Source organism: Martes martes (genome assembly GCF_963455335.1).
Source record: "Martes martes genome assembly, chromosome: 1".
Classification (NCBI taxonomy): Eukaryota; Metazoa; Chordata; class Mammalia; order Carnivora; family Mustelidae; genus Martes; species Martes martes.
The window spans coordinates 100975509-101003267 of NC_137888.1; the positions used below are offsets into that span (position 1 = coordinate 100975509).

The 27759-nt window shown below is 37.9% G+C and overlaps 1 protein-coding gene across 2 annotated transcripts; it reads right to left on the reverse strand.

Moving 5' to 3' along the window:
• On the reverse strand, positions 1–27759 carry ZMAT3 (zinc finger matrin-type 3). 2 transcript variants are annotated; one of them, XM_080798594.1, is made up of 6 exons: positions 27572–27759; positions 23767–24095; positions 8337–8456; positions 6964–7130; positions 6746–6846; positions 1–3232 (listed from the first exon to the last, which is right to left on the reverse strand). In XM_080798594.1, the coding sequence occupies exons 2-6, from the start codon at positions 24034–24036 to the stop codon at positions 3021–3023; spliced, it is 870 nt and encodes a 289-aa protein (XP_080654720.1). In that variant the 5' UTR covers positions 24037–24095; positions 27572–27759; the 3' UTR covers positions 1–3020. The 2 variants fall into 2 exon arrangements, with proteins under 2 accessions (XP_080654720.1, XP_080654721.1); XM_080798595.1 differs by having other exon boundaries at positions 1–3229; positions 27572–27666.

The following is a 27759-nucleotide window of genomic DNA, read 5'->3' on the forward strand; positions in this document are numbered from 1 at the left end:
GGCAGTCCAATCTTTTAATTGGAACATGGAATTTTTCCTTTACAACTTCTTGCCCTCGATATCTTAAGAAGAGTTTCTAATGGTTATCTTCTAACATTGACTTCGAATGACAACTTACAGAAAGATACTCACAAAGAGACTTTGATGCTATGAGTTCTTCTTGCAGATGATTACTGAAATCTACTGACTCAACTAAAGGTCTTCCGCTGTTTAGGCCTCTGTCCGTCCTTGTGTACAGCATATACAAAGATACTAACATGACTCTTGGGCAGCACAGGGTGCAGATTCTAGAGCACATTACAGAGCAGGACTGGACTTCACAAAAGGAAACCAACAGAGATCACGTATCACTGACTGTGGTAGTAACAACGGCCTTCTTCGACAGGGAAAAAACACTGTCTAGTAGGAATGCATGAAGATGAGAAATTGTACCATGCAGAGATATATTTATTTAGGTATTTCCTTTTTGACAACCTCTGTCACCTTTGCTTCACCTATGGAGCACAGGAGAATGTTGCAAGGTAACAACCCCAAAACAATCCACTGTCTTAGAGATCTGTGATTTTCTCTTTTTTTGGATGTGTAGGTAACCTCTATAAATGATCATGGAAGTTATCAACTTCCTACAGTTTGGAAATTAAGGAGCAAACCGAGTTATCGTAGGCAATATGGTATCTAAAGTGTCATATAAAACAAACACATAGCTCTTCTTTAGTGCAAAGAAATAGAGCAAGTAAGAAATAACACTATAAATCTAACTTTTTTCTTTAAAGAAAATGCGTTTATGCATTCATAACATCCATTAAGGGCACTGGGAGACTGGAAACCTGAATATGCAAGGCCAGGAAAGACATCAAGGCCTTTAAGTCCACTGCTTTTTGTATATATGTAATGAAATTATTAAGTGGGGAGAGTGGGGAAAATCCTTCAATTTTATTTGCAAAGGAAAAACTGAAAGTGGATAAATGCCACTTTTACAAACTGTACATTCTTATCCACGATCTTCTACTATTACCTGAAATAAGGATCCAATGAAATCTTCTCTATGGTATCACATAAATATACATGTATGTGTGTATATATGTACTTATATACACATACATATATGTATGTATGTCTATATGTACACAGACATACAGAGAAAGGGAGGAAAATAAGTTTTTTAAATAATTAAAGAACTAAGTGGCCAGCACTGTAATATTAAATTCTACCCCAAAATTATACTTAGCAGCAAAATGAGTAACCTACTGACCAATAAAATAAGTTCTAAATTGGCCTAAACTAATCAATTGTATAAAAGGATTATTATACTCAGAGTCACAGGTCTAGATAGAATCTCAATAATGTTATTTCATTCTCCTGTTTCTGGGAGGGAAAAAAATGTACTAAGCAATTCTATTTTTCAAAAAACCACCACTTCAACAGAAGAACAAGTTGATAATTGTACCAGTGGTTATCCCAAAACTGAATTTTAAATACAGATCTACATTGCTCAAAAATTGTTCATAAGGATTAAAGGCAAGGAATGATGATTGCAATTTCCTTCTCCCCATCTCTTTGCCTATAGAATTCTCAAGGAAAAATAGTAGTTTTATTTTTAATTACTAATTAAAGCAATCAAATGTGAATTGACCATAGTGCAAAGATACTGCTCATTATAAACTTCCTGGTGAATGTGGCCTTTCAAAAAAAAGTATGGATGAGCACCAGTCTTATCCATGTAAATACAGTAAATAGATAAAATACAACTAATTAAAGTTCATAGAGTACTCCATTAGTTTATCTAGCCATACACTAGAGCTTCTTATTTTAAAAACCAAAACCAAATAATAATACTGTTAAAATGATCAGATACCAAAGTAATCCATAATGTATTTCCACAACCTTTAAGGAAGCTGAATTACAAAGAACCAAAGTTCATGTATTTTACTACTGGATATTATGAAACTAAAATTTGGTTAACTTTTTTTTTTAATCCTCTCTATCTATAAAATAATAAGGTAGTAGTATTTTTCAGGGTAGCCAACCAACTGGTAAGACAGGAAAGAACATAAGTAAACCATAAGGATCTGTTTATCGAAAAAGTCTCCCAAAACAAATATCAAGAGATCTGAACTTAACAATCGAGATTGTCATATAAGTAGGTTATTATCAGTGAATAACTCTAAATTGAAAAAGCAAACACATCTTTACATTTCTCAAAACCATCTGAAAAATATTTTTTTAAAAAATAGCATATCTATCTCAAACGCATTGAATATTGGAACAGGGGGCTTGGAAAGCCCACAAAATAGCTGGGACATGAAAATGAGCTCATTAAACAAGCTAAGTCAACTGGGGTGGGGTGGGGTGGGGGAAGGGGGAAGGAAGGAAGAAGATGGCATTTAAATGTGTAAAATCCACAAGTGGAAATGAAATTTCATAGTTGGGAAGTCTACAAGCACACTGGAAGTGTATAAATCCAAGAAAATCTATATTCAATCAATAATGGGAAGACAAGGGGAAAACATGTCCTGGGAAAGACTCTAATCCGGTTTATATTCATATATCCTACTGGCAAGACATTGTGTTGAGGTGGTTCCAAAGAAACCTTGGGAAACCAGAATCTCTGCTTACCTGTTTTTACCACTATCTGAAGTAAGAACTCAATAAAATTCTTTACTTAACAGTACGTAAAACTAAAACTGCAAAAGAAGGTGAAATTTTTAAATAGTTAAAGCTCTAAGTGATCAGGCTACTAGTTGACCAGAACTTGGTCAAGATAAAAAGTTATTTCTCGTGGGGTAGGTAGGTCACATGCTCTACGCAGCTCAACACAACTGACCTGAAAACGCATCATGACCTAAGAAGCACATTCTTTTCCTTCCCCAGTCTTGATAGCTCATGGTACCACTGCAGGTTACACGTATTAACATTAAGCAGAGGAATATACTCAGATCAAAAGGACCACAAAAGCAGGGCATGTTGACAGAAGGCAAACAACAGGCAGGAAAAGCTGCTCTATCTGAATACAACAACCACTATACATATCCCAGATTCTCCATCTCATTTCTGTACCGCTGTTCAGACACCTTGCTTTTATGTTGCTTGCTCTCTAAATGCTGCCGGAACTCCATCTCCTCACCAGCCCCAACATTACACATGGAGCAGTAAAACTGGCCACTTGGGGTAACACACATGGCCAGATCACGTGGAATTCTCTGCCGAGAGCGGGGATTGAAGTAAGGACCTGCTAAAGCAAGAGATTAAAATGGATTCACTTCAAAATATTCACTACATAAATGATGACAGTCTGGTTATCAATATAATATGTCATGCTAATCTCAAATTATAAAATTCACTTTGAGCTTTAAATGAATGCAAAATTAATAGATTTTTTTAATTACAATTTTATACACGTTCAATCTAAGAAGCGAAATGATTCCTCCAACTACTGTCAGAAAGGTTACTGTAGAGCCAAACCCCAGCTCCAAATGACAATGTGTCTAAAAAGTAAATAAAATTTTAAAAATTGTTTAACTTCCAAACATTATATGAAAAGTTTTATCATTATACTAACTTTTTAATCCAAAAATTCTACTTCTAAGTATTATCCTAAGAAAACACTGAGAATTTTTGTATGGAGATTTATCAACAAGGACATTATTTCATCAGTTTGCATACAAGTTTTTATGGGAGGATATGGGAAAAGAAGAACAAATAGATGATTTGAAAAATCATGGTAATGAATGCAACAGAAAACCATGCAGTCACTGTAAGTAATAAAAACTCTTTGATTTTCTTTGGTTACATGAAAATGTGATTATAATATGCTATTAAGTGAAACAAGAATATCACAAAATATAATCACATTTCTATTTCAAAGAATATATAGAGAGATGGGAATGACATATTAACATATACAAAAATGTTGGAGGAATTATCGGTAATTTTTTTTTCTTTTTACATAGCTGACTTCTTTTTTTTAACTATGTTAAACTGAATTTACTGGCCTATTGCACTAAAAAAAAAAAAAAAGCTAATCTATAATTACCTGAATAAATTCTCCTTCAGCATTCAAAATATTCAATGTGACATATTTATAGGCAAATCAAATTATAACTAATGTATTTTAGGTTTGGGGGTATTGCTTGTTTGTTTTTATTGAAGCATAGCTGACACACACTGTTACATTAGTTTCTGGTATATGACATAGGGACTGCACAACTCTATACATTATGCTATGCTCACCACAAATGTAGTCCAACTGTCACCATGCAACACTATTATAGTTCCACCAACTATATTCCCTATGCTGTATCTTTTATCCCCTGACTTATTCACTCCATAACTGGAAACCTGTATCTCCCATTACCCTTCACTATTTTGCCAAAGCCACCTGCCTCTTGCCTAGGGTTCTCTGTATTTACTTAGCACAATACCCTCTAGGTCCATCCATGTTGTTGCAAATAGCAAGATCTCATTCATTTTTACGACTGAATAATATTCCATAGTGTGTGTGTGTGTGTGTGTACACGTGCGCACACACCACATCTTTATCCATTCATCTATCAAGGGATCCTTGGGTTGCTTCCATATCTTGACTATTGTAAATAACTGAAGTGAACACAGGAGTGCATATATCTTTTCAAAACAGTGTTTTTGTTTTCTTTGGGTAAATACCCAATTATACAACTGAATTCTTAAGTTGGACCATTGCTTATTAGTTTTCTGCTTTCTTTTCTACTATAATAAATATTTAAGACTTTTCTCAAAATATTACTTTCACTGTATCCTACAAAATTTAATATATTTTTATTACTGTTTGATTTTAAGAATTTTAAATTTCCAGGTACCTGGGTGGCTCAGTTGGTTAAGAATAAGAATCTGCCTTTGGCTCAGGCTCAAGTCAAGATCCCAGGGACTCCAGACCAAGTCCCACAGAGCCTCAGGCTTCCTGCTCAGCAGGGAGTCTGCCTCTTCATCTCTCTCTGCCCCTCTCCCACTACTCATGCACAATGCTCTCTCTCGATCACTCTCAAATACATAAAATCTTTTTAAAAAAGAATTTTTAATTTCCAGTATGATTTCTTCTTTGATCCAGTTATTTAGAAGTGTTTAAAAATTTCCAAACAAATGGAAATTTTGTAGGGTTTTTTAAATATATTTTTTGTTATTGATTCCTCATTTAATTGTACTCTGCCCAGAAAACAGTCCAAACTGCCCTCTGTCCTAAGGTTTATTTTACTTAATATTAATGCAGTTATTTCAGCTTCCTTCAGTTCAGCTGAATTTTTTATTTATTTTCTCTTTATTTTTTATTATTTTTATTTTATTATTTTTTCTTATTTTCTATCTTAAATTTTTTTAGTTTAAATTCAATTAACATATAGAGTATTATTAGTTTCAGAGGTAGAGTTCAGTGAATCGTCAGTCTTATGTAACACCCAGTGCTCATTACACCTCAGCTGAACTTTTTTTTCTTAAAGATTTTATTTATTTATTTGACAGAGAAAGAGAGAGCATAAGCAGTGGGGAGCAGAGACAGAGGGAGTAGCAGACTCCCTGCTGAGCAATGAGCCTAATGTGGGACTCCATCCCATGAACCCTGGGATCATGATCTGAGCCTAAGGCAGACACTTAATCAACTAAGCCACCCAGGTGATCAACTAAGCCACCCAGGTGACTCTCAGCTGAATTTTTTAGTCCAATCTTATAATCTTTGTCTTTTAACTGGGACTTCAGTAAATTTGTACTTACTATAATCACTGATGTATGTTTCAACTTTTATTAATCATATTACATTATGCTTTCTCTATGTCCCTTTTTCTATGTTTATCTTGCCTTTCCAAAGAACGTTTTTGTTTTTCATTTGACCTACTGTTCCCATGAGTTACCTCTCCTGGTATATGTGTGCATTGGAAGCTGTAACAGGGGGAGGATAAAGGACTATTCAGTCCAACTCTCCCTCCTGGAGATAATCAGAAAATGCAGAAAACATTCCTATAATGCAGCAGTTCTGAACTGAAGGTGTATATGAGAATCACTGAGGAACCATTTCTAAAACACACATATGTCTGGGTCCCATTCCGAATTTACTGACTAAAAATCTCTAAGTCATGGTTCAGACGTGTATTTTGTAAAAACTCCCCCAAGTTTAAAGCCATTGCTCAATCTTTTTTATTTTCCCCAACAGATGGAGATTTAACAGGACACAACTTTGAACCAAACAGCCCATTTTTATAATGCATTTTACATTTCTTGGCTGGCAAACACCAGAAGCAGTGTAAAGGGACTATGATCAAAGACCTTAAAACAGGGGTGCCTGGGTGGCTCAGTGGGTTAAAGCCTCTGCCTTCGGCTCAGGTCATGATCCCAGGGTCCTGGGATCAAGCCCCGAATCGGGATCAAGCCCCGAATCGGGATCAAGCCCAGCATCGGGATCTCTGCCCAGCAGGGAGCCTGCTTCCCTTCCTCTCTCTCTCTCTGCCTGCCTCTCTGCCTACTTGTGATCTCTGTCTGTCAAATAAATAAATAAAAATAAAGTCTTGGGGGGGGGAGGCCTTAAAACATAAACTATAATTTAAAATCAAAATAAATAATAAACTACACAGAAAATAAATAAATAAATAAATACCTGAAATAAACACCAGATTGAAAAGCCACTAGACAAATGGAACAATTGGCTAACCCCATATTCTCAGGGCTATTATCACTAAAGGAAATAAAAATAAAGAAGACCACTTCCAGAATGTAGCCAAGGTACCTGAATTATTCTGTACTGTATACATATTCCTCCTATTAGGCATCATCTTATACTCATTCCCTTCTTTCCGGGTCCGCCGCTGACCGGCCTCTGAGGACTCCCTGGAGAAAACAAATTTGAAAAGTGTGAGACTTCTAAACAAGGATCCCTTTCAACTCTTTTTCTCTAAAGACAGTCTTACACAACACTTTGGCCTGAGAGAAAATGGCAATACCTACGAGAATGAGTTACTCTGAGCTTCCGCCAGCCGCAGCCTCTTGGCGTGATTCTTCCCTTGATAGTGAGCCTGAGCCACAGCCGGAGAACTAAAGGAGGCATCACAAAGCTTACAGTAATCATTCTCCGTGGCCAGGATCACTCTGCCTCCAGGCTTAAAGGAGCCCATCTGACATCAAAGACACAAGAGACAAAGTTAAAAAAAAAATGTGGAGCTTCTGCCCTCCTTCCCCTCAAAGTTCCTAAGAGTTGAAAGATAACCAAAGGTTATGGTATGACCACAAGCACTCAGCTTTATAAGGAGAGGAGATTAAGGCAAAGCAAGCATTTTCCATGGGCATGAAATTTAAGGGTGCATCAAAAAACTCAATAATCAAGATAAAATAATATGTTAATGGAACATTTATACAAATCAAACCTAATATAAGAAATCATCATAAACAAAATATCAAAATTTTAAATAAAGACAGGACCAGTCACAGTGCCATGCCAAGCTATACTGCAGCCTGAGGCAAAAGGAAAATTAGTAATACTTACCCAGCTTTAAGTTTTTGACATTTTGTTTACCGCTGATTTTTTCGGATTAATTTGGAATTTTAAAGTAGTACATTAAAATATTTCTCTTCATTACTGTTTTGTCTCCCTCTCAAATTTGTGCCTCAGTCAAGTGCATCCCTCACCTCACCCTAGTCCCAGCCCTGAACGAAGTAATGTAAGAAAAGTGCTTAGCAGAGTGCCTGGCATAGTAAATACTTGATTAGAGTTATTATTATTTATGACCATGTATTGTTCTGTGGACAAAAACAGATTAAGGAATACAATCCATATTTCAGAGGCTATTAAAGTACAGCATTATCTTGCCCAAAACATCTGCTTTATCTACCAGTGAAAGGAACGTGCATCTCAAGTGTGTGTCATTATATTAAAGTCCAGAAAAAGTTTATACAGGCTCTCTCCATAGTGTGAAGAAAGGGGCAATCTCAAAAAACTGACCTTGCTGGAAGGCAAATTATAAAGTAAATGGGATTAACTACAATAAAGAAATAAATACTGAAAACCTCTCTTTTCATTCAGGGCAGAGCCTAGACACTCAGGGTCATTTAACCCAGAATTCTAAGACATGCTAAGAGAAAGGCATGTGTAACAATATTTCTTTCTTCATTTCATGCATCACAACCAAAGCCAATGAGAAATCTCAGGGTCATGGATGTTGGCATGCTTTAAACACTGCACTACAGTTCGAGGAGTTAAAAGTGCCAAGTAGAACCTTCCAGGAGTATTTGCCCAACTGTACCTTGACGGGCCTCTGGATGACAAACTTCATCCATGAGCATGTGTGCAGAGGACAACTCCCACCCTGATATATGTGTCTCACCTGCGGAGGGATGGGAACAGCTGGAGTAGCCACAGGTTCCACCACATTGCTCATTCTGGCAGGAGGAGGACAGCTGTTGGCTGCATAGTAATTTCGGAGTTTCTTACCATGATTTTTACCCTAGAACCAAAGTGAAATGAGTAGTCACCAAGAAAAAAAAGTGTCAACTAGAGTTCATGTATTCATTTAAAAAATAATAATAATAGAAAAAATGGGAAAAAATAAAAAACCCAAGCAATATGAACTACATTTTATTCTTGCAGATATATGCAACACCGGGGCAAAGAGCCCACTAGATCTTAAAGTAAAAGAGTCTACACTTCAGTTCTAACAGAAGTGAAAGATTTATCTGGGAAAGATAAGAGAACAAACCCAAAAGAAATTAATTTCCTATATATTTCTGGAAAAGTATCACATTTTCCAGTGATCTACTTCCTCCCCCAACTTGCCATTCATATGCCACTGCCTAAATACAAATTTTATTACACTGTGATCTAATCTATTTTATGTCAGTAATGAAATGGATAATCCAATTCTTTTTACAAAAATAGCACTTACAGAGTATCTTTTTACTTGCAAAGGGCTCTCGTGTGCATTAGCTCATTTGCTGCTGACAAAATTCCTGTAAGAGGAATTTGTTAATATTATCCACATATGACAGCTGAGGAGGAGCTGCGATCCACAGAGTGTGGAGGACTTGCGCTGGCATCTTCCTTCAGCTGGGCTAGGTAAGGGAGCCAGAGCTTCAGCAGGTCCTCTGAATCCAAAACAAGACCTTCTGACTACTTTAGGATGACTTCAGGAGGCACTGTGAACCACTGTTAAGATGCATTCACCTCTCCAGCATGTTTTGTTTAAGTAGTTATTCACATTATTATATTCCTTGAACTGACAGAAATTTGAGGGAAGGGCCAGTGGTCTGAAAGCATTCCAAATGAGGGTGCAACAATGTGTTATTCTTCAGACTGCACTGTAAACTTCAAACCTGTAAGCAAACAGTCTTTCACCATCTACTAGGCAGTCTTTCACCATCTACTATATGCTAAGCCCTAGAAATAAAAAGGGCTAGCACACGCTCAAGAGGAGAAGACAGATATGTAAGCAGTTAATTAAAGTAAGGAGATGAGTTCTACCTTCTGACCACTGGAATGTCCTACAGGTGCTCTTGCTGTGGTCAAATCCAGGGGTACAATCGGTGGCTTCACCATGTTCTAAATCTGGCCAGCACAACACCATGAACACTCCTTTCTGTTGTCTCCTAGGATGCCCTCCTTACCCACCACTTATTCTCTCAATGCTGCAACATCCAAAGCTCCAGCCTTGGCCCTCTTCTCCATCTATATTATTTTCCCCTGTCTCATAGCTTTAAAATATAATCTTGACAAGTCAGTAGCTCCCAAATTATCTGTCTTCACCTCTGTTATGGACTGAATGACTATGTCCCACCAAAATTCATATGTGGACATCTAACCCCAATGTGATGTATGTGGAGGTGGGGCCTTTAGGAGGTGATTAGGTCATGAGGGAAATCAGTGCCCTTGTAAAAAGAAGCCCAAAAGCTCCCCCTCTCTCATTCTGCCATGCGAGGATCCAAGGAGAAGTTGGCCATCTACCGTGTGGAAGAGGACCTCACTGGAACCCAACCATGCTATTGCTCTGATGTCAGACTTTAGGCCTCCAGAACTATGATAAATAAAACTCATTCTAGCTCCAGGTCCTTTGTACTTGCTGTTCCTTTTGCCTAGAAGGTTCTTCTTGTGGATCTCTGCTTGGTTGGCTCCTTTTTTCCTTTCAGATCTTAACTCAAATGGCATCTCTCTAAATCTGAAGTGTCCCGCATCCTCCCACCCTCTGCACAACATGCTCTCCATCACACAGTCAGGTTTATCCTACTGCCACTTAGAACAATCTAAAATGATATTGTCTGTTTACTTGTTTGTTTCTCTTCTGCACTCTCTGGAATATAGACTCCTAAAAATAAGGACCTGTCTTGTTTACTCTTCTATTCCTGATGTCTACAACAGTTTCTAGCATACAGTAAAATTTGTTGAATAAATGAATCAAGTATTACAAAAGAGATAATGAATAAACTGCCAGGAGAACAGAAAGAAGGAATTTCTTACTTCTGCCTAAATGTGTTGGAGAAGGCGTCCCTGAAAAGGAGAAAATCAAGTCATCTTTTAAAATGAGCAAAAGTTTACCAGGCAGGTAAGGAGTAAGGGGAAAGAAAACTGTGAACAGAAAAAATACTATGATCAAAAGCCCAGCATGTAATGTTAAAAAGCCACAAGGAGAGATGATCTTCTGGATCCTCTGGAGAAGAGTAGGAGTTGAGATACTTAGGGAGCTTAATGGTGAAACAGATCTTGGACTTTATAGGCAGACAGGAGCCTCTGAAGGACTTTAAGCAAAGTAGTTATATGATTGGATTGCATTTGATAAAAATCAACCTGGGATTAGCATGGGGGATAAATCAGAGTAAATCAAAGCTGGAGCTGGGTAGAGAGAAGACAACTAAGGACAAAGCCCTAAGATAATATAATATAGAGAATGAAGATCCAGAAAATGAGACTGAGAATGTTTGGCCTATCAAAGTGAAAACCAGATAAGTGGGGAGTATTATGGAAGCCTAGAATAAGGTGTTTCAAAAGAACAATCTAGGGGCACCTGGGTGGCTCACTGGGTTGGGCCTCTGCCTTCGGCTCAGGTCATGGTCTCAGGGTCCTGGGATCGAGTCCTGAGTCGGGCTCTCTGCTCGGCGGGGAGCCTGCTTCCTCCTCTCTCTCTCTGTCTGCCTGCCTCTCTGCCTACTTGTGATCTCTGTGTCAAATAAATAAATAAAATATTAAAAAAATAATCTAGTTAGATATATTATGACCCAGAAACTATACTTCTAGGTATCACCAGAAACTCACATACAAGGAGATATCTGTAAGAATGTTCATAGGAGAACTATTAGTTAGTTATAATGAAAAGGAAAAATAATTGAAGTGTCGGGGCATCTCAGTCAGTTAGGAGTCCAACTCTTTATTTATTTTTTTTTTTAACTTACTGGTTATTTATTTTACATAAGATTATAAAAACACTGGCAAAATGACCTGAAGTATTTAGAAATTTTTTTTTAAAGATTTGATTTATTTATTTGAGAGAGAATGAGTGAGAGAGAGCATGAGAGAGGAGAAGGTCAGAGAGAGAAGCAGACTCCCCAAGGAGCTGGGAGCCCAATGCGGGATTCGATCCTAGAAGTCCGGGATCATGACCTGAGCCAAAGGCAGTTGCTCAACGAACTGCGCCACCCCGATGCCCTGGAAGTATTTAATATATACACTTCATTGGTAAAACTATAAGGAAAAGCAGGAACATTATAAGGAAAAGAAATTTCCACAGTAGGTGAGCTGTTTCATGGTTTTTTTTAGGATCTGATGAGACTATATTTCAGCAATTGACGAGAGAATTTGGTTATTTCCTTGAGAGACATTTTCAAATGATAACTGACACCATGATACCAGGGCACATCAGGTTTAGGAATTTCATACAAATATACTCTAAAGAAAATTTAGTATCACTTCTTATTTCACAATGCTTCCCATGAAATTTAACATATACGAAAAGTCACACGATGGTAAACACTTGGCTCTTTTAATAGCAAAGACTCGGTTCCTTAAGTAATCATAGATCTGATAAAAACACAGAATCTTGTTTCATAGGCAGCTTACATTAAAGATAAAGAAAAGCCTTTGTTTACAGTTTCTTTTTTAATTTTTTTCAGTGTTCCAAGATTCATTGTTTATGCACCACACCCAGTGCTCCATGCAATATGTGCCCTCCTTAATACCCACCACCAGGCTCACCCATCCCCCCCCACCCCCGCGTCTCCAAAATCCTGTTTGTTTCTCATAGTCCACATTATCTCATGCTTCGTCTCCCCCTCTGGTTTACCCCAATTCACTTTTCCTTTCCTTCTCCTAATGTCCTCCACATTATTCCTTATGCTCCATAAGCAAGTGAAACCGTATGATAACTGACTTTCTCTGCTTGACTTATTTCACTCAGCATAATCTCCAGCCCCGTCCATGTTGATACAAAAGTGTGTTCATCCTTTCTGATGGCTGCATAATATTCATTGTATACATAGGAGTCCAACTCTTGATTTCAGCTCAGATCATGATCTCAGGGTCATGGGATCAAGCCTTGCATCGGGCTCCATGCTCTGTAGGGAGTCTGCTTCCCTCTCTCTCTTTCTCCCTCTCCCTCTGGCTCTCCCTCTGGCTCTCCTCCTGCTCAAACACTGTCTCTAAAAATAAACAAATAAATCTTTAAAAAAAACAAAAAACAAAAAATAACTGAAGTGTCCATCTATAGGATAATGCATAAATTATAGTCTACTCATATAAGGGAACACTATACAGTAGTGAAAATAAACATTCCAGGGCCATGCATGGCAACATGAATGATTCTCCTAACAAAATGCTGAATGAAAAGAACAAGTTTCAAAAGAAGATATGTGAGAATAATTTTTTTAATATGGGAGTTAAAAACATGAAAACCACTACATAGTACATAAAAAAACACATATGTAGCAAAAGTACAAAAGAAGTAATGGAGCAATAAATATCAATTCAGTATAGTAGCTACATCTGGGAGTACTGGAGAGGATACAATTGGGAAGAGATGCTTGGGGGCTTCAGCTGAATGGATAGTTTTCACTCTTTCAGCTAGATGGCAATATACATGTTCATTATATTATTTTGTACTTTTTATGTCTGAAGTATTTTATAATAATTTAAAACTAACAACAAAAAAAAAAGGAGTTGTTCACCAGGTCAAATGTTACTGAGGGGTTAGTAACATCAGGACAGAGAAGTAATGCTGGGATTTAAAAATGAGAGGTCAAGAGTAACTTTGTTAGAACCATTTCAGTAGATTTCATTTCAGTAGGGGTTAAAATGTCACCCAGAGTGGCTTGGGGAGACAATGGGAGATGTGAAAAAGTAGAAAGAACCAGTATAGGCAACTATTCAGAAGAGTTCTATGACAGGAAGCAGAGAGATAGGGTTCAGAGTTAGAAAGGGGAAACGGTCAATGGAAGATTGGTCTTAAAGATGGGTTTTACTTAGGCTCATCTGCATGACCAAATAACAGATGGTGTAGACACTAAAGCATGTCCCTGAAAAAGCAGAAGATCAGGTACACATTACTGCAGGAAGAGTCAACTTTAGAGAGTATCAAGTATTTTATTTCCAAGGCAGTATTCACAGTTTTCAAGCCAATATTACATCTATAACATACGATAATAATGGCAACTAACAATTTTTGAGCACTTATATGACAGGCAGTGTTCTAAATAAATATTCATGAAATCTCTTTCATGTAGGTGTTATTATCTCCACTTTACATATGAGGAAACTAAACTCGGATAGTTAAAAACTTGCCCAAGAGTTTCCAGCTAGCTCAGCAACAGGTGCCTGGATTTGTGTGTCCCCATCTGCCCTCTATAAACAATACAGAATAGTAAGAAAAACAAATAAAATACAGAGAAGCCATGCCCTTCACAGAACCAGAAGCCACAGAACGCCCAGACTTCAAAATCACCGTAAGTAAAAAAGGGAAAAACATCAAATCCCAGTGAGCAATCGCTCATTCTCACAAAAATAAAACAATATGAAGGAAAATTTTAAAGGGTCAGAGAGGAAGCAATGGAAATGGGAAACAGATAAAGAAGAAATACTTTATGTCAAACCAGAGTCCTGAAGACAAAAACAAAACAAGAAAACAGAACTAATATTTGAAACTGTAATCCAAGAAAACTGTCCAAAGGTAAGTAAAGACCTGAATCCACATACTGAAAAGGCACACCAAGTATCTGGGAAAATTAATCTAAAACAATCAGATCTAAAGTATATCTTTTAAAAGGTATGACATTTCAAGCTCTCCAGGCAAAAGGATCAAATAACTTACAAATGCGTAAGAATTAGAATTCATCCATAATATGTAAGACAAGGCATAGTTGAGAAGTATTTTTTCTTAAACTTAACAAAAGTGTGAACTAAGGCTTGATGTACAGGCAACTATCCCTGTATCAAGAGACAAGACTATAGAAAAGCATTTTAAAAATACATAACCCTAGCAATTCAATACTCCTAAGTCCTGCTTGAGGAATCTTTTGGAGCTTCGTTCAACCAAGAAATGACTGGAAAACTTCAGCAAAAAGGCTGATGGTGAGTATTTTCATGGATATAATTGTAGATCGAAGACTGAATTAAAGGTGGAGATGAGGGTGAAAGATTAATGTTCAAATATTACACGTTATGACACAATGGAAATAATGTAACAAAAAGGAGACAGAAAAAGGGGTGCCTCGGTGGCCTAGTGGGTTAAGCCTCTTGCCTTCGGCTCAGGTCATGATCTCAGGGTCCTGGGATCAAGCCCCGCATCAGGCTCTCTGCTTAGTGGGTGGCCTGCCTCTCCCTCCCCCTCTGCCTGCTTCTCTGCCTACTTGTGATCTTTCTCTGTCAAATAAATAAATAAAATCTTTAAAAAAAAAAGAGAGAGAGAGAGAGAGAGACAGAAAAAGGAAGAAGGTAGAATAAGTTCATTGATTCTGCAATACACAATTTAGCTGGGATATCATTAAAAACTGACAAACCCAGATAATAACACATTAAATAATTGAACAGGGTAGTAAAATCATTTAAAAATGTGTAAAGGGATCCCTGGGTGGCTCAGTTGTTAACTATCTGACACTGAGATCGTGACATGAGATTGAACCCCTCATCAGGCTCTGCACCGAACATAGAGCCTGCTTAAGATTCTCTCTCCCTCTACTCCTCCCCACTCCCAGTCACTCACTCTCTCTCTCTTTCAAAAAATAAAAGTAAAAAATAAAAACGTATGAGGACTACAAGCAATGGTAAAGTGTGACACTTTTCTACAAATACATTTTTGTATTGTTCTGACTTTTATAACTATATTAACATTTCATAAACTTAGAAAAGGAATCAAAGTCAACAAGGATAGGGAAGGATCAAAAATGAAATATAAACAGAAGCAAACAAATCTAACTATATAGAAAAATGAATAACATAACCATACTGAATGGGGAGGGGAGGAAAAAAAACTATTCACATGGTCTTTAAGTAACTTCTCCATGATACTTATTAAACACAAGAAGAAAAATAGTGAAGAAAAACTTTACAAAACAAGAACCTTAGCAGGTAGCAACTCTGTAACCTAAGTAACTTTGTAAAACAGTATTTTGACAATATGTCATCCTAAAGACAAAAAGAACAATTCACAAATGCTATCCCCTGGTTAGTAGGTTTGTTTTTCGTGGGGATCTAGCTTATCAAACTCCAAACTATATATACTGAGAGAGAAAGAGAAAGTGTGTGTGTGTGTGTGTGTGTGTGTGTGTGTGTGTGTGTTTTGTGGTTAATGAAAGCCTAGGTTTTTCCCCATTGAAGAAAGGAGTGAAAAATTAAGAAAAGATGGAAGGTTAGAATGTACACTGTTGTGTTGTACTGAAATTGGAAGTATCAGTCTGAACTCAATTTTCAACATTACGTGTATGTAGATAAATATAAATGTATATACATAGGTAAATATTACTAGCTCTGTCACTGAGAATATCTAGAAACAATAACATCCCAGTAGTGAAAAGCACACCCTGCACTCAGATTTTGGTTTCTAAATACCCTTTTCCAATAAAAAAAACCTGGCTCCTTGAAGAAATGGCCGGCATGGGGAAAATACAAGAAAATCCTGGAATCTTTTGTATTCAGGAATTAAGGAAGTACGACAAATATTACAGGGTCATGTCAAAAGGACACAACCACCAACCTGAAAGGGCGCACACTGGTCAAATCTAGAAAAATAAACATCAGGATACATAGTGATAGTAAGAGATTACATCCCAGAATAAATAAGAATCCATAATCCATGGTGATTGAATGAATTAATTAAGAAAGCAGAAATTTCTTCTTTAAAATAAGATTACAACCAATACATGTAAAAAGAATAATTAAAACAGAAAACCACCACTTGGCAAACACCATAGTATAATCGCTATAGGGAAGAATCATCAACGAATGCTAAAATTAATGAATGAAAACACCGTAAGAAATAAAATATTCAGAGTCTCAAAGTATCTCCCCACATGATACTTATTAAACACAAGAAGAAAAACAGTAACTTTACAAAGAAGAAGCCTGGCAGATACCATCTTAAACAGTGACCAAAGTAATAGTACCAGTGATACAAAATATTCACATCTTTCCTAATATGATGCACTGGGAAAGACACAACATCACTTCTGTGATATTCTTGCCCCCAAAGCCACATAACCTGAATGCAGTCATGAGAAAACATCAATCAAACTCAAATTGGGATATTCTACAAAACAACTCTTCAAAAACTGCAAGACTGTAAAAAGCAAAGAAAAACTAAACCTGTCTAAATTAAAGGAGATAAAACAACCACATGCAAAATTTCATCCTGGATCAGACCGTGGAACCAGAAAAAAAAAAAAAGACACCATTAGATAATTGGTGAAATGTAGTCTGTATATTAGATATTATTGTTATCAGAGTTAATTTTCTGATTTGTATAATTGTAGGACAGTTATGTAAATATTAACATTTGGGGAATCTGGATGAGGTACATGCAGGAATTTTTTGTACTGCTTTTGGAACTGGTTTGTAAGTTAAATGTTATTCAAACAGAAAAGTTAATAAAATAAAATAAAACTTGCCCAAAGCCACGAGTAAATGGCAGAGCTGGGGACAATCTCATTCCAGAGCCCATACTACCATGCTCCACTGCACCCTCAGAAAACTCAACAGTATTAAACACCATCTCAGATACCAGGAACTGTTCTAAACATCTTATACACATTAAGGTGCAGTATCATTAGTATCATCAACAAATTCTTCTTCATGAGACACAGAGAAGTTAGGAAATATGTCTTCCAGTGATACACATCTAGTAAGTTATAAGACTACAATTTGAAGACTAGTCTGACCCCAAAGTCCATGATTTCATGTTCTTAACTAATAGCCTATAAAAACAGATGCTAGTAAAGGGAACAATAAGAAATCAAAAGGCCCCTGGGTGCCCGGGTGGCTCGGTTGGTTAAGCAACTGCCTTCAGCTCAGGTCATGACCCGGGAGTCCCAGGATTGAGTCCCACATCAGGCTCCCAGCTCCACGGGGAGTCTGCTTCTCCCTCTGCCCTTCTCCCCTTTCATGCTCTCTCTCAAATAAATAAATAAAATCTTTAAAAAAAAAAAGAAAGAAAGAAAGAAAGAAAGAAATCAAAAGGCCCTTAAAAATTAAGGACGTAAATGTCAAAATTTTAAAAAATTCAATATAGGTTTAGAATTCAAGAATACCTCTTATGGTATAAAAGAAGGAATAAAGTAAAGATAAAAGAAAGGAGAGATAAGCAATATAAAGAATCAATCCAGCTAGTCCAGGCTAGTGCTAATAGAATTACCAGGAAAAGAGATAGAGAAGAATATTATCAAGGAAACAGTATCAAAGAAAATTCCCCGGAGCTCAATAGAAACAGGAATATGTAAACGGAAAAGAACTTCTAGTGCTGACCAAGACAAATGAAAAAAAGATGCACAACTAAACACATCCATCATTGTAAAATTTCAGATATCAAGGATCAAAAAGAGAGCCTAAGAGCTTCCAGGAGGAAAAAAGCCCAAAATTAAAGTAGGTCACCCACAAAAGAGTAAGAATCAGAGTAAGATTTCTCTTCAGAAATACTAGATTAAAAATAAATAAATAAATAAATAAATACGAACACACACATGTACACACAATTAAGTACAGCCTTTAACATTCTTAGGAAAAGTAACTTTCAACCAGAAAATGAATGATTACCTATAAAGCCATAATACACACATTTTTAGACACACAAGAGCTCAGAAAAAAATTTATGTCTTATTACTCTCTCACTATACTTTAAAGACAGAGATCTATTGTAATATACATTTATATTTATTCTTTCTTCCTTCAAATAATGTGAAAATGTACTCCAACAAAACAAGATTGAAAAATAGAAAGCATGCATATTTAGAAAATTGTAGCCCATGCCAGAGGGCAATGAAGAAAAATCCAAATTTGACAGCTGTGTAGCAAGCCCGGGGAGCAATCAGCTGCATATGGAACAGGAAGATGGGGGGGATCTAGGATAAAGCAGGAATTCCACAATGGAAAGTATGAGAGTTTGGAGAGGGAATGGGGTTATGATAAAGATACATTATGGGAGAGAAAGAAGGAAAAAGAAGAAAAGCAAATAAAAACTCTAGGATATACAATAAGCTACACAATAAAGTCAAGATCCAGTTATGAAACAACTAGTCCAAATTAGAACAGGAAATCAGTGGGTTTAATGAAGATTAATGAAAAGGATTGTAAGCAATTAAAAGAATGATTAAGAAGCTAGTAGTTGTTCTTAACAAATGCATAAGATTCTTCTCCCTGTTTTTAAAGTTTCAGAAACTCAAGAAAAACTAAAGCTTATTTCTAAGTTACAACCCACATATGACACAAACTAAAAAGGACATGATTTTGAGTAACTGGTGGCACTCAAGAAAGGGTCATCCATTTGAACATTCCTCTTGAGTAGCATGGAATCGTGACTTTGGAAACACAGAGAAGAAAACAGCTCTTCAAAGAATAATTTTTCCCGGGGCGCCTGGGTGGCTCAGTGGGTTAAGGCCTCTGCCTTCAGCTCAGGTCATGATCCCAGGATCCTGGGATCGAGCCCCGCATCGGGTTCTCTGCTCAGCAGGGAGCCTGCTTCCCTTCCTCTCTCTCTGCCTGCCTCTCTGCCTACTTGTGATTTCTGTCAAATAAATAAATTTTTAAAACCTTAAAAAAAAAAGAAGAATATTTCCCTAGTTATAGCAATGCAAATGCTGAATGTCAATTTCCAACAATTAGAATCAACCTACAAATAGAGCATGGTAAACTTAATTTATTATTGAATAAACAAAAATCCCATCAACCTTAACAGTGTCAAAGCAAAACTATAGCCAAGGCAAGATGAGAAGTGGAAGAGAGAATGGAAAAGAAAAGGTGGGGATGGAGGCAGAAGGGAGCACATATATGCCCTTTGCTCCCCAGGCGTTGTTTTAAGTTAAAATTTCGTTAAATGTTTTGAGGAACTGCTACCAAAGGCAAATGTTACAAAAGGTCAAGTGAGAAAAAGCTAGATTTGCCCGGTAAGGTCACAAGTGACCATGGAGGCCCCTTTCAGTAGAATATTGGAATGAAACCAGAATGCAGGGGTGGGCTGGGGAACAGATGGGACATGAAGAAGACCAGGAGAGGATAATTATACCTGTCAGAACTCTAAGGAGAGGAGAAAAGTTGCCAACCAGAGGGATTAAAAGCAAAGAAAAGGCTGTTGTTGCTATTTTTGTTTACAAAGAAAAACTTGAGCAGGTTTTTAATTTGATCGGGGTAAAGAAGTGATGACAGGTGATGAAAACCAGAGCTATGGTGAGGAATCAGCCTGTCAGAAGAAGAGATATGTACTCTTTGGAAGAAGAAATGAGGTAGCGGTACTGGGATGGGAAGGCAGAGAGCTGGTAAGACACAACTTTCAGCAGTATCAAGGAAAACTTCTGTCCCCTAATGAAGTGCATTTGACTATTCTCAGTCCATTGCAAGTTCATTTGGAAAACAACCAGGTGGGAGAATTTTGAAAACATAAAATTAGCTGAGATTAGAGTTGCTAATCATGCCATCCAAACCTGAGTGACCAATGTTAAAATATAAGTGCTAAAATCAGTATTCTAAATTTTGGGATAACATCAACTGCATTCTCATAACTCTAGAACTACTTTTTTTTAACCTGCATTCTGTCTCACTTTCAAATTAATCTAATTAATATGGCACATTACTATTTGGCTGCTAAATATTACAAACAGAAACCTATTTTTATGACAAACTTTAGAAATGTACTTTGAGTATCTGAGTAGTTATTTTTCAAACAGACATGCAAATTAGCAGGTACATGGGTTGACATTATTTTACACTGTGGATGCCCTAGCAAAATTTATCCATTTTTTTTGTTTGTTTTATTTCTGTTAACAATCTTCCACCCAAAGTAGTTCTTCCTCTGGGCATGTATGCTGCTAACACAGTGTTGTGTTACTCCATGCCAGGCTTGCCCTAAGTAACCTGAAGCCTGCAGACAGATTTTAATAAAATGAAGGCACGTTTTTTTCTTTCAAAGCTTTTATTTTAAGATATAACTAAATCCATAAATTTGAGACTGTAAAAATATGCAATATCATTAAAAATAAAACAACAATGCAGGGTATTCTGAAGCAGACTGACTGGGTGACAAGTCCTGGGAATAAAACTAAATCTGTGGTGATCACAGATACACATGCTTCATTGCTAAGGCAGACCCAACTCAGGAACAGTGGGATGTCAGAGTGAGCTTAAAGGAAGTGTTTATCAAGCAGCTTCCATTGTATGTCCTGGATTTCTGGAATATGATACAGTTACACTCTGGTGTAACACCACTCACACCAGACTGAAGGCTGATTATAACACATGCGCAATTTGAAACTTTGCAATTTCAACAATGGCACCAACTGACTCAACTGTTTGGAGAAATGTAATCACAGTGATTTATTACTTTACACAAATGTGTATCCAGCTTATAAACAGTCTACCACTGACCCCTTTTATCTCACACATAACTGAAATAGTGAATTTGCAGTCTTGGTATCACTCTATATTAAAAATGATAAAGCAGGTTTTCAAAAATAAAACTTTCCATCATCTCGTCTACCACTTTGTTGTATTAGTCTACTTAGAATCATTGCCAATCTACCTAATCCTGGTTCTTGGTAAGCCTTACTCACTGGTCCTACCCTTGTCTTCAGTAGCCTTTTCAAATCACCGCCTATTTCTGTACCATGTACGGAGACTTTGACACATCCCTCAGGTAGATATTTCTATGTTTCCCCTCTATAGTGGTTTCCCCCACCTCTAAGTAATGTTCATGCTCTAATTGTTTATTATTCTGATCTACTCTTTGATCCACACTCTGTCATCTTGACTATATCATTCTTGCTGAAATCTAGGTTTTACTTCTAAAGTTAACTTTTTTTCATACTATCCTAATGAAATTGCTCCATATTTTCATATACTAACTCCTTTGGCCTGTTTCTCTGTAAAGAAAAAAACAAAAACAGGGGTGCCTGGGTGGCTCAGTGGTTTAAGCCTCTGTCTTTGGCTCAGGTCATGATCTCAGGGTCCTGAGATCGAGGCCCACATCGGGCTCTCCACTCAGCAGAAGCCTGCTTCCCCCTCTCTCTTTGCCTGCCTCTCTGCCTACTTCTGATTTCTCTCTGTCAAATAAATAAATAAAATCTTAAAACAAAAACAAAAACCCTCCGTCTTTAAGAATAACATTGACTTCATTCAAATCTTTGCTTCTAAGCTCTTAGAAACAAACTCTTGGGGAAAAAAACTGGAACTTTTAATTTTCCATCAGGTTCTACTTTCTTAATACCAACTATCTTCTTCTTTATCTTTACCCTAGCTTTTGGCTGCTTACATTATCCACTATGACAGGCTGCCTTTCTCCTCCAACTTTTCCACTTAAAAATCTGATTACTGAGACACACACACACACACACACGCATGAAAACACGGAATCAAAGGGAAAAAAAAACAAATGCAGATCCTGTTTCTTATATAGTTTAAGCTTTATAATCCAATGACCCTGCTCAAACTGAATCCTCTCTATGCATAACCAGAAGCATCCATCACTGTCTATGGAGACACAAAGTGATATGAGGAGGAAAAAAAGGCAGGAGATACAGATATAACCCATACACATATATTAAAATCACATATTGCCCAAGAGTTTTACCTCATAAAAGTAAACAACTCTTCTTTAAAGGGCACAAAGGTGGGTTTCCTCTCAAGTTAATGACTTACAAGGGGCTTTATACAGCTAAAAACCAAAACTTTAGATCTCAAGCTTGATTTTTTTCAAAGGGAGTCTTAGGCTATAACACTGAGTATGTCACAGGAACAAATGAAGAGGAAAGCTAGCACTGTGTCTTGGGTTTGAGAAGCAGCATCCTAATAGACTCCCCTCAAATGGCAAAATAGGCAAAGGAAGACCCATATCAAACCACTATGGTTTGGAGAGTGATACATAGAGGGAATGAGAGTGAGGTTGAAGGAGCGGGGGGAATGTAAAAATAAAACCAGAAGATGCCTTTATGCACCACTGAGGACAAATGCCAGGATCTGAGATATAATTAACTCAATGCGCTACACCTGAGGGCAAAACAAACCCAAACAAAGGCAACTCCAGGGAAGCGACACATTATGTCTTCCCCTCAATCCCCGGGAAAACAATACACCCTCAAAATATTTCTGACGTATAATCACAAAGTGACACAATCATCAGTCTTTAGGATCCAAACAAAACAGAAAAAGATTTTCACCTAGAGTAAATAACAACTTTATGTTACAGACAGAGCGTCGCGATAGAAGAAATACCTGTCTAAGTCATCTCTCTACCGCATGTCTTATGATTGCAGCTATTCATGCAGAGAGTAAAGAGTCAAATCAGTGCTGACCCAGAAGGCATCCTTTCATTCAGTGGCATTTGGCCTCAATTGCTTCTCGGGTCTCCTTTCTCCAAAAAAAGGAAATTATATAATTGTATACGGATAGCAATCTAGAATAAAAAGAAATACTGCACTCTCTCTTTCCAGACAAAGGTTAGCTTTCTCTTTGTTCTTAGGTAATAACCCCTTTAAAATTGTCCTTTCCACTAGACACTCTACATGGAGGTGAGAGCTTTAAATCTCAGAAACAATCATCAGTTCAGAGTATGTTTCCTATGAAGGGTAAGGTTCAATATTCCAATGTCATTTTATTCCAGCCACAGAAAAATACCTCTGTTTTCTTTAGCAGTGACAGGTTATGTGAGAAGAGTCAGAGGTCAAAGAGAAAAAGCATAACATTCATAGATTACCTCGAACCGATGTAAACTGTATTAGCTGGAAGACAATATTCATCAGGCTAATTCTCCTAAACAGTCTGAATTGAGTTTGGTACATCATGTCTCAAAAACTATTCACCTTAGGATCACAGGTTTGTACACAAGCATAGATGATATACATTAGCATGCAATGACTAGCAAGATATCAAAAGCCACACAGTTAGGTTGACATCTCATTCTGTGAAAAGTGATGTGTTCTTTTAATGTAGGGAACATAATGCTTGTAATCAAACAAACTAATGTCTAGTCGCTCACTAAGCCATCGTGATTATTCCAGGCACAACTGGTCATATCTGGAGAAAAGACTCTGAAATGGGCAAAGCCCTAAGAGGTTCTCTCACCAAATGCCTGGCCTTCTTTTCTCCCTTACCTGATAATGAGCCTGGGCTTGCTGCGCAGAGTTCAAGGTGACATTGCAGAGTTTGCAGTACAGGGGCTTACATAGCTCCTCCAGGGCAGAGTCTTGCTCCCCTCCCTTCGGTAACTCTACTTCCCCTGCCAGAGGCAAGGAAGCCTCCTGCCCAAAAGGCTTCTGTGGCGGAAGCTGCAAAGTTCCTGCAGATCGGGCGGCCACTGACATAGGAGGAGAGGATGAGGGCCGCTTAGGCAGAGGAAAGCCAGCGTGTTGCAAGAGGATCATTGGGTTGGAAAGTCTTGGGCATAATCCGATGGGCGATGAGAACTCAAATCTTCAAATCTCTATCAACAGCAAAAAAAAATAAAATAAAATAAAATAAAAAAGCCCACTTAACAATGTGACCTCAGCAATACAACATGTAAATGACCACACCATCTGACCCCTTCCTCCACTTCTCCAAACCACCTTTGGGATTTCTTTTTGCTTCATCTAGCAGACCTCCCCTATCTGTTAATCCACCCTGACACTATGCTCTTCCACGGAGAACAGCCTTATAGATTTCGCTTTATTTTGCTTGGCCCAGCTCCAACTGCTGTCCCTCTGGCCGACGGACATTAATAGCATTGCATCCATGGCTAATTAAATCTAAAAGTCACACAGCTGAAATGGACATCAAAGGTCACCTAGTCCAGACCCCTTCCCTCAGGCACACTGACACTTAACTACTCTCGATGATTACTATGCACAGACAAAAACACCACTGGCAAAGAACCTCAGCAAATGTCTTCTTTTCATCCAAACTGGTCTTTCCATCTAGAGGAATCAAAAACAGCAAAATAAAGACTTCCGTGTCTCAGAACCCAGAGCCAGCTAAAATATCAAGGAACTCAGTTGCTGTGTAAAAAATAAATAAATAAAAGAGTTCCTTCCCATCAACCAGTAATATTTAAATAGGTAAGCCAATGAATGATTCTTCATAGCAGAGGCCGCAGGCAGCCTCAGATGTGCTCTGTTTGGAACATATAATGTTGTGTTTTGCTTTCACTTTTTAAATTGAATTAGTCATCAACATTTTAAAATCAAGAGATTCATGGCTTCTCCTGATAAAAGGATGATCTGGCAACATCTGACACATGGTCCTACATGGACAATTAGTTAGGATGGAGAGGCACTGTCCCCAGTAGCCAGGTCTGTCTTCTCCAGGCCATCTCCTTCCCGCTTAGCATACTATCTGTATTTGTGTTACTTAACTGCTCCCTGTAGGCCGTTGAGCTTAGGACCCCACCTCAGATGGCCTTAAACTACATTCATGAGTCCCCTATAAAATCAGAATATCTTCTCTCCCTCTAGCCATAAATTACCTGCATAAAACAATGTATCAAGTAAATGTCCTCTGGGGTAATGGTTCACACTGTCAGAAGCCCCCATTTAATTCTAGTTCCTCAGTCTTTCAGCAATTTCCTTTTCTCTTTTTATTAAGTAACTGATTATTCTGTTTTGCTCAGAAAAGATCCAATATGTTCCAATACCTCTTTGATTTTATACATGATTTCTCCTGCCTCCCACCCAGATGGTGCTTTCTAGCCCTGAGTATCTCAAAATGAACCACAGTACATGTTCTGAGTTTCCATGATTCTAATTAACTCAAATTAAAATCCCTATTCCAAAATACACAATTCCTTCCACTCTCTCAGTACTATTAAAACCTCTTTCCTTGGTGAATAAAATATGACTATTTTAAATGACTGAAATTTTCCATCTGCAAGAGAAATGTGTATATTTTCTGACAATAATACATTTACTAAAATTAACCAAAATTTTAAAAAGTTAAAAGTCTCTTTTACCACATTTAATAAGTATACACATGGAAATTGCAATCAAGTAACAACTTTTATACTAAATAAAGTCAGGTCTGGGAGCAGCAGAGGTATCAGCGCAATGGGAAAATAATGTAGTTAAAGACAAAGTACAAAAATTAGTCATAATATTCAATAGTACTTCTCATTCATAATACTTAAAAGAACAATATTTTTTATTCTTAATCAGAAGTATGCTGTCCATATCTCTGGGAACATAAAGAAAAGCAATACAGATTTAGGACCTTTAAAAAGATTCTCTGTAATCTTATTATTCGTCTCAATTAAATCATGCAAAGAAAGGCATGGACATTTTAAAAAGGAAAACTAAGGAAACAAAAACCATGGATTCAAAAAGTTAACTACCTAATTATAATAATTCACAATATTAAAAGACTACACAAACCACCTGTACAGAGACATACTGATATCGAACTGCCACAGACAAGCTGCCAGTTCAGAATGGAAAATGGAGGAGGGTGTTGAAATATCGGGATAAAGGAAATCAACAATATAAACAAAATCAAATACTACCGATTGCCTAGACATGTCTGGACTTGTTTTATGAAAGCTCACTCCCACTTGAGGAAATTCCAGCACGCATCTCCCCCAATGTTGCCTACAGGTTTCCATCAAAACAAAGGACAGTCTCAAAGCCCAGAGGTACAAGAGACCCCCTCCAGAAGTGATAAAATCCCCTGTATTCCTAAAAAAAAACTCTTGCCAAGTACAGACATACCCATTATCACATTTCACCTTTATAATTTTTAAAAAATAGCTAGATATTCCAAAATTATTTCCTGTAATATTCAACAATCGAAATGATAATATAACTCCCCAAAAGGCTCTGTGCATGACAACTACATCAGTTCACTATGCTAGCAAACAAAAACTGGCATAAATCTAAAAGAAATAAAACCAAGCCTTTAGAGAAAGCATGGATGGTGGAATAGAGAGATACTCAAAGCAAAGGCGACTCAGATCCGTTCAACTACTGCAGTAGATGAAAAGAAACTAACTCGATGGCTGATGTAAATAAAATATTCCTCAGATCTTAAAAACCATTCAATTTGATGCTTGAAGTGACATAAATGAAGGCTTTATGGTGGTTAAGGTCCTGGTTTGTAAGGGGTTTTGAGGAAATAATAAAGAAAGTCAAAGCTTCATAGTGTACCCTGTTTAAAGAAAACGGATGGTCATAGCATAGTTTTCACGATTGGACTGGGGCCTACTCTTCACATACTGTATTAAAGACAACCACTTTCTCATTTGGAGAAATCTACAGAGGAAAGACAACAGTGTAAAGGAACAGGTTACTGACACCTCAGCAAACTAGGGAAGTCTGTACAGTAACTGGGAATTCTGGAAACGAGGCGAAAACGGTGAGCATTATTCAGAGGTCATCAGAACGCATGGGGAAGGAATGAGAGAGAGAAAAATAGAAAAATAATCAGCTGAAGCAAGGTATGTCCTGTAAGAAGACTGAAAAGAACGCAGGGATCTGGGGAAGAAACGGCCTTGGTGAACTGGCGAATGTTTTCCAGTCTCAGCTACGACGGTTCCTATCCAGGGGAATCGTTTACACATTTGAGTCTAAGCTACAGACACTTCAGCATCGCCCACATATACCTTACATTCCTAATATGTGCCTGCATCCACACAAGCGCGCGCACACACACACACAGGCACACACGCACCTCAATCCCGTAAGGATGCCATCACGAAAGATGGAATCCCCCGTCTCCCACCGGGCGGGGGGAACGCGAGGGCCAAGGCAGCAGCACCGCTAGACGATCCGAATGGTACACGTGAAAAGCTCAAAAACAAACAGATAAATAAAAGCAGCGCAAGCCTGTCACGTGGAGGGCAGGTGGAAAGCCCGCACCCGATAGGAACCGCTAGTCGCCTTCGATCCCGGGCTTGTCCTAAATGCCCCGAGACTCGCGATCGCCCTCACTTACCGGAACCCTCCGGCCGCGCCAGGAGTCTGGGCGCCGCGTCCACCCGGGGCGCCCGCCGCCGTCTGCCCCGCGCGCTCGGCTCGGCCTGACTCAACTCTGTCTCCCTCCGCGCAACTTTCCCGGCTGGCCCCGGCCAAGCCCCCGCCGCAGCTGAAGGCTGACTGTCAAAAGTCAGTCCAGCCGGACCC

Coding starts and splice junctions, on each gene's coding strand:
- ZMAT3 (XM_080798594.1), bottom strand. CDS start 24,036: ATGATCCTCTTGCAACACGCTGGCTTTCCTCTGCCTAAGCGGCCCTCA. Junction 6,847..6,963: donor GCTCAGAGTAACTCATTCTC/GTAGGTATTGCC, acceptor TGTTTTCTCCAG/GGAGTCCTCAGAGGCCGGTC. Junction 3,233..6,745: donor TACAGTACAGAATAATTCAG/GTACCTTGGCTA, acceptor CTCTTGCTTTAG/CAGGTCCTTACTTCAATCCC.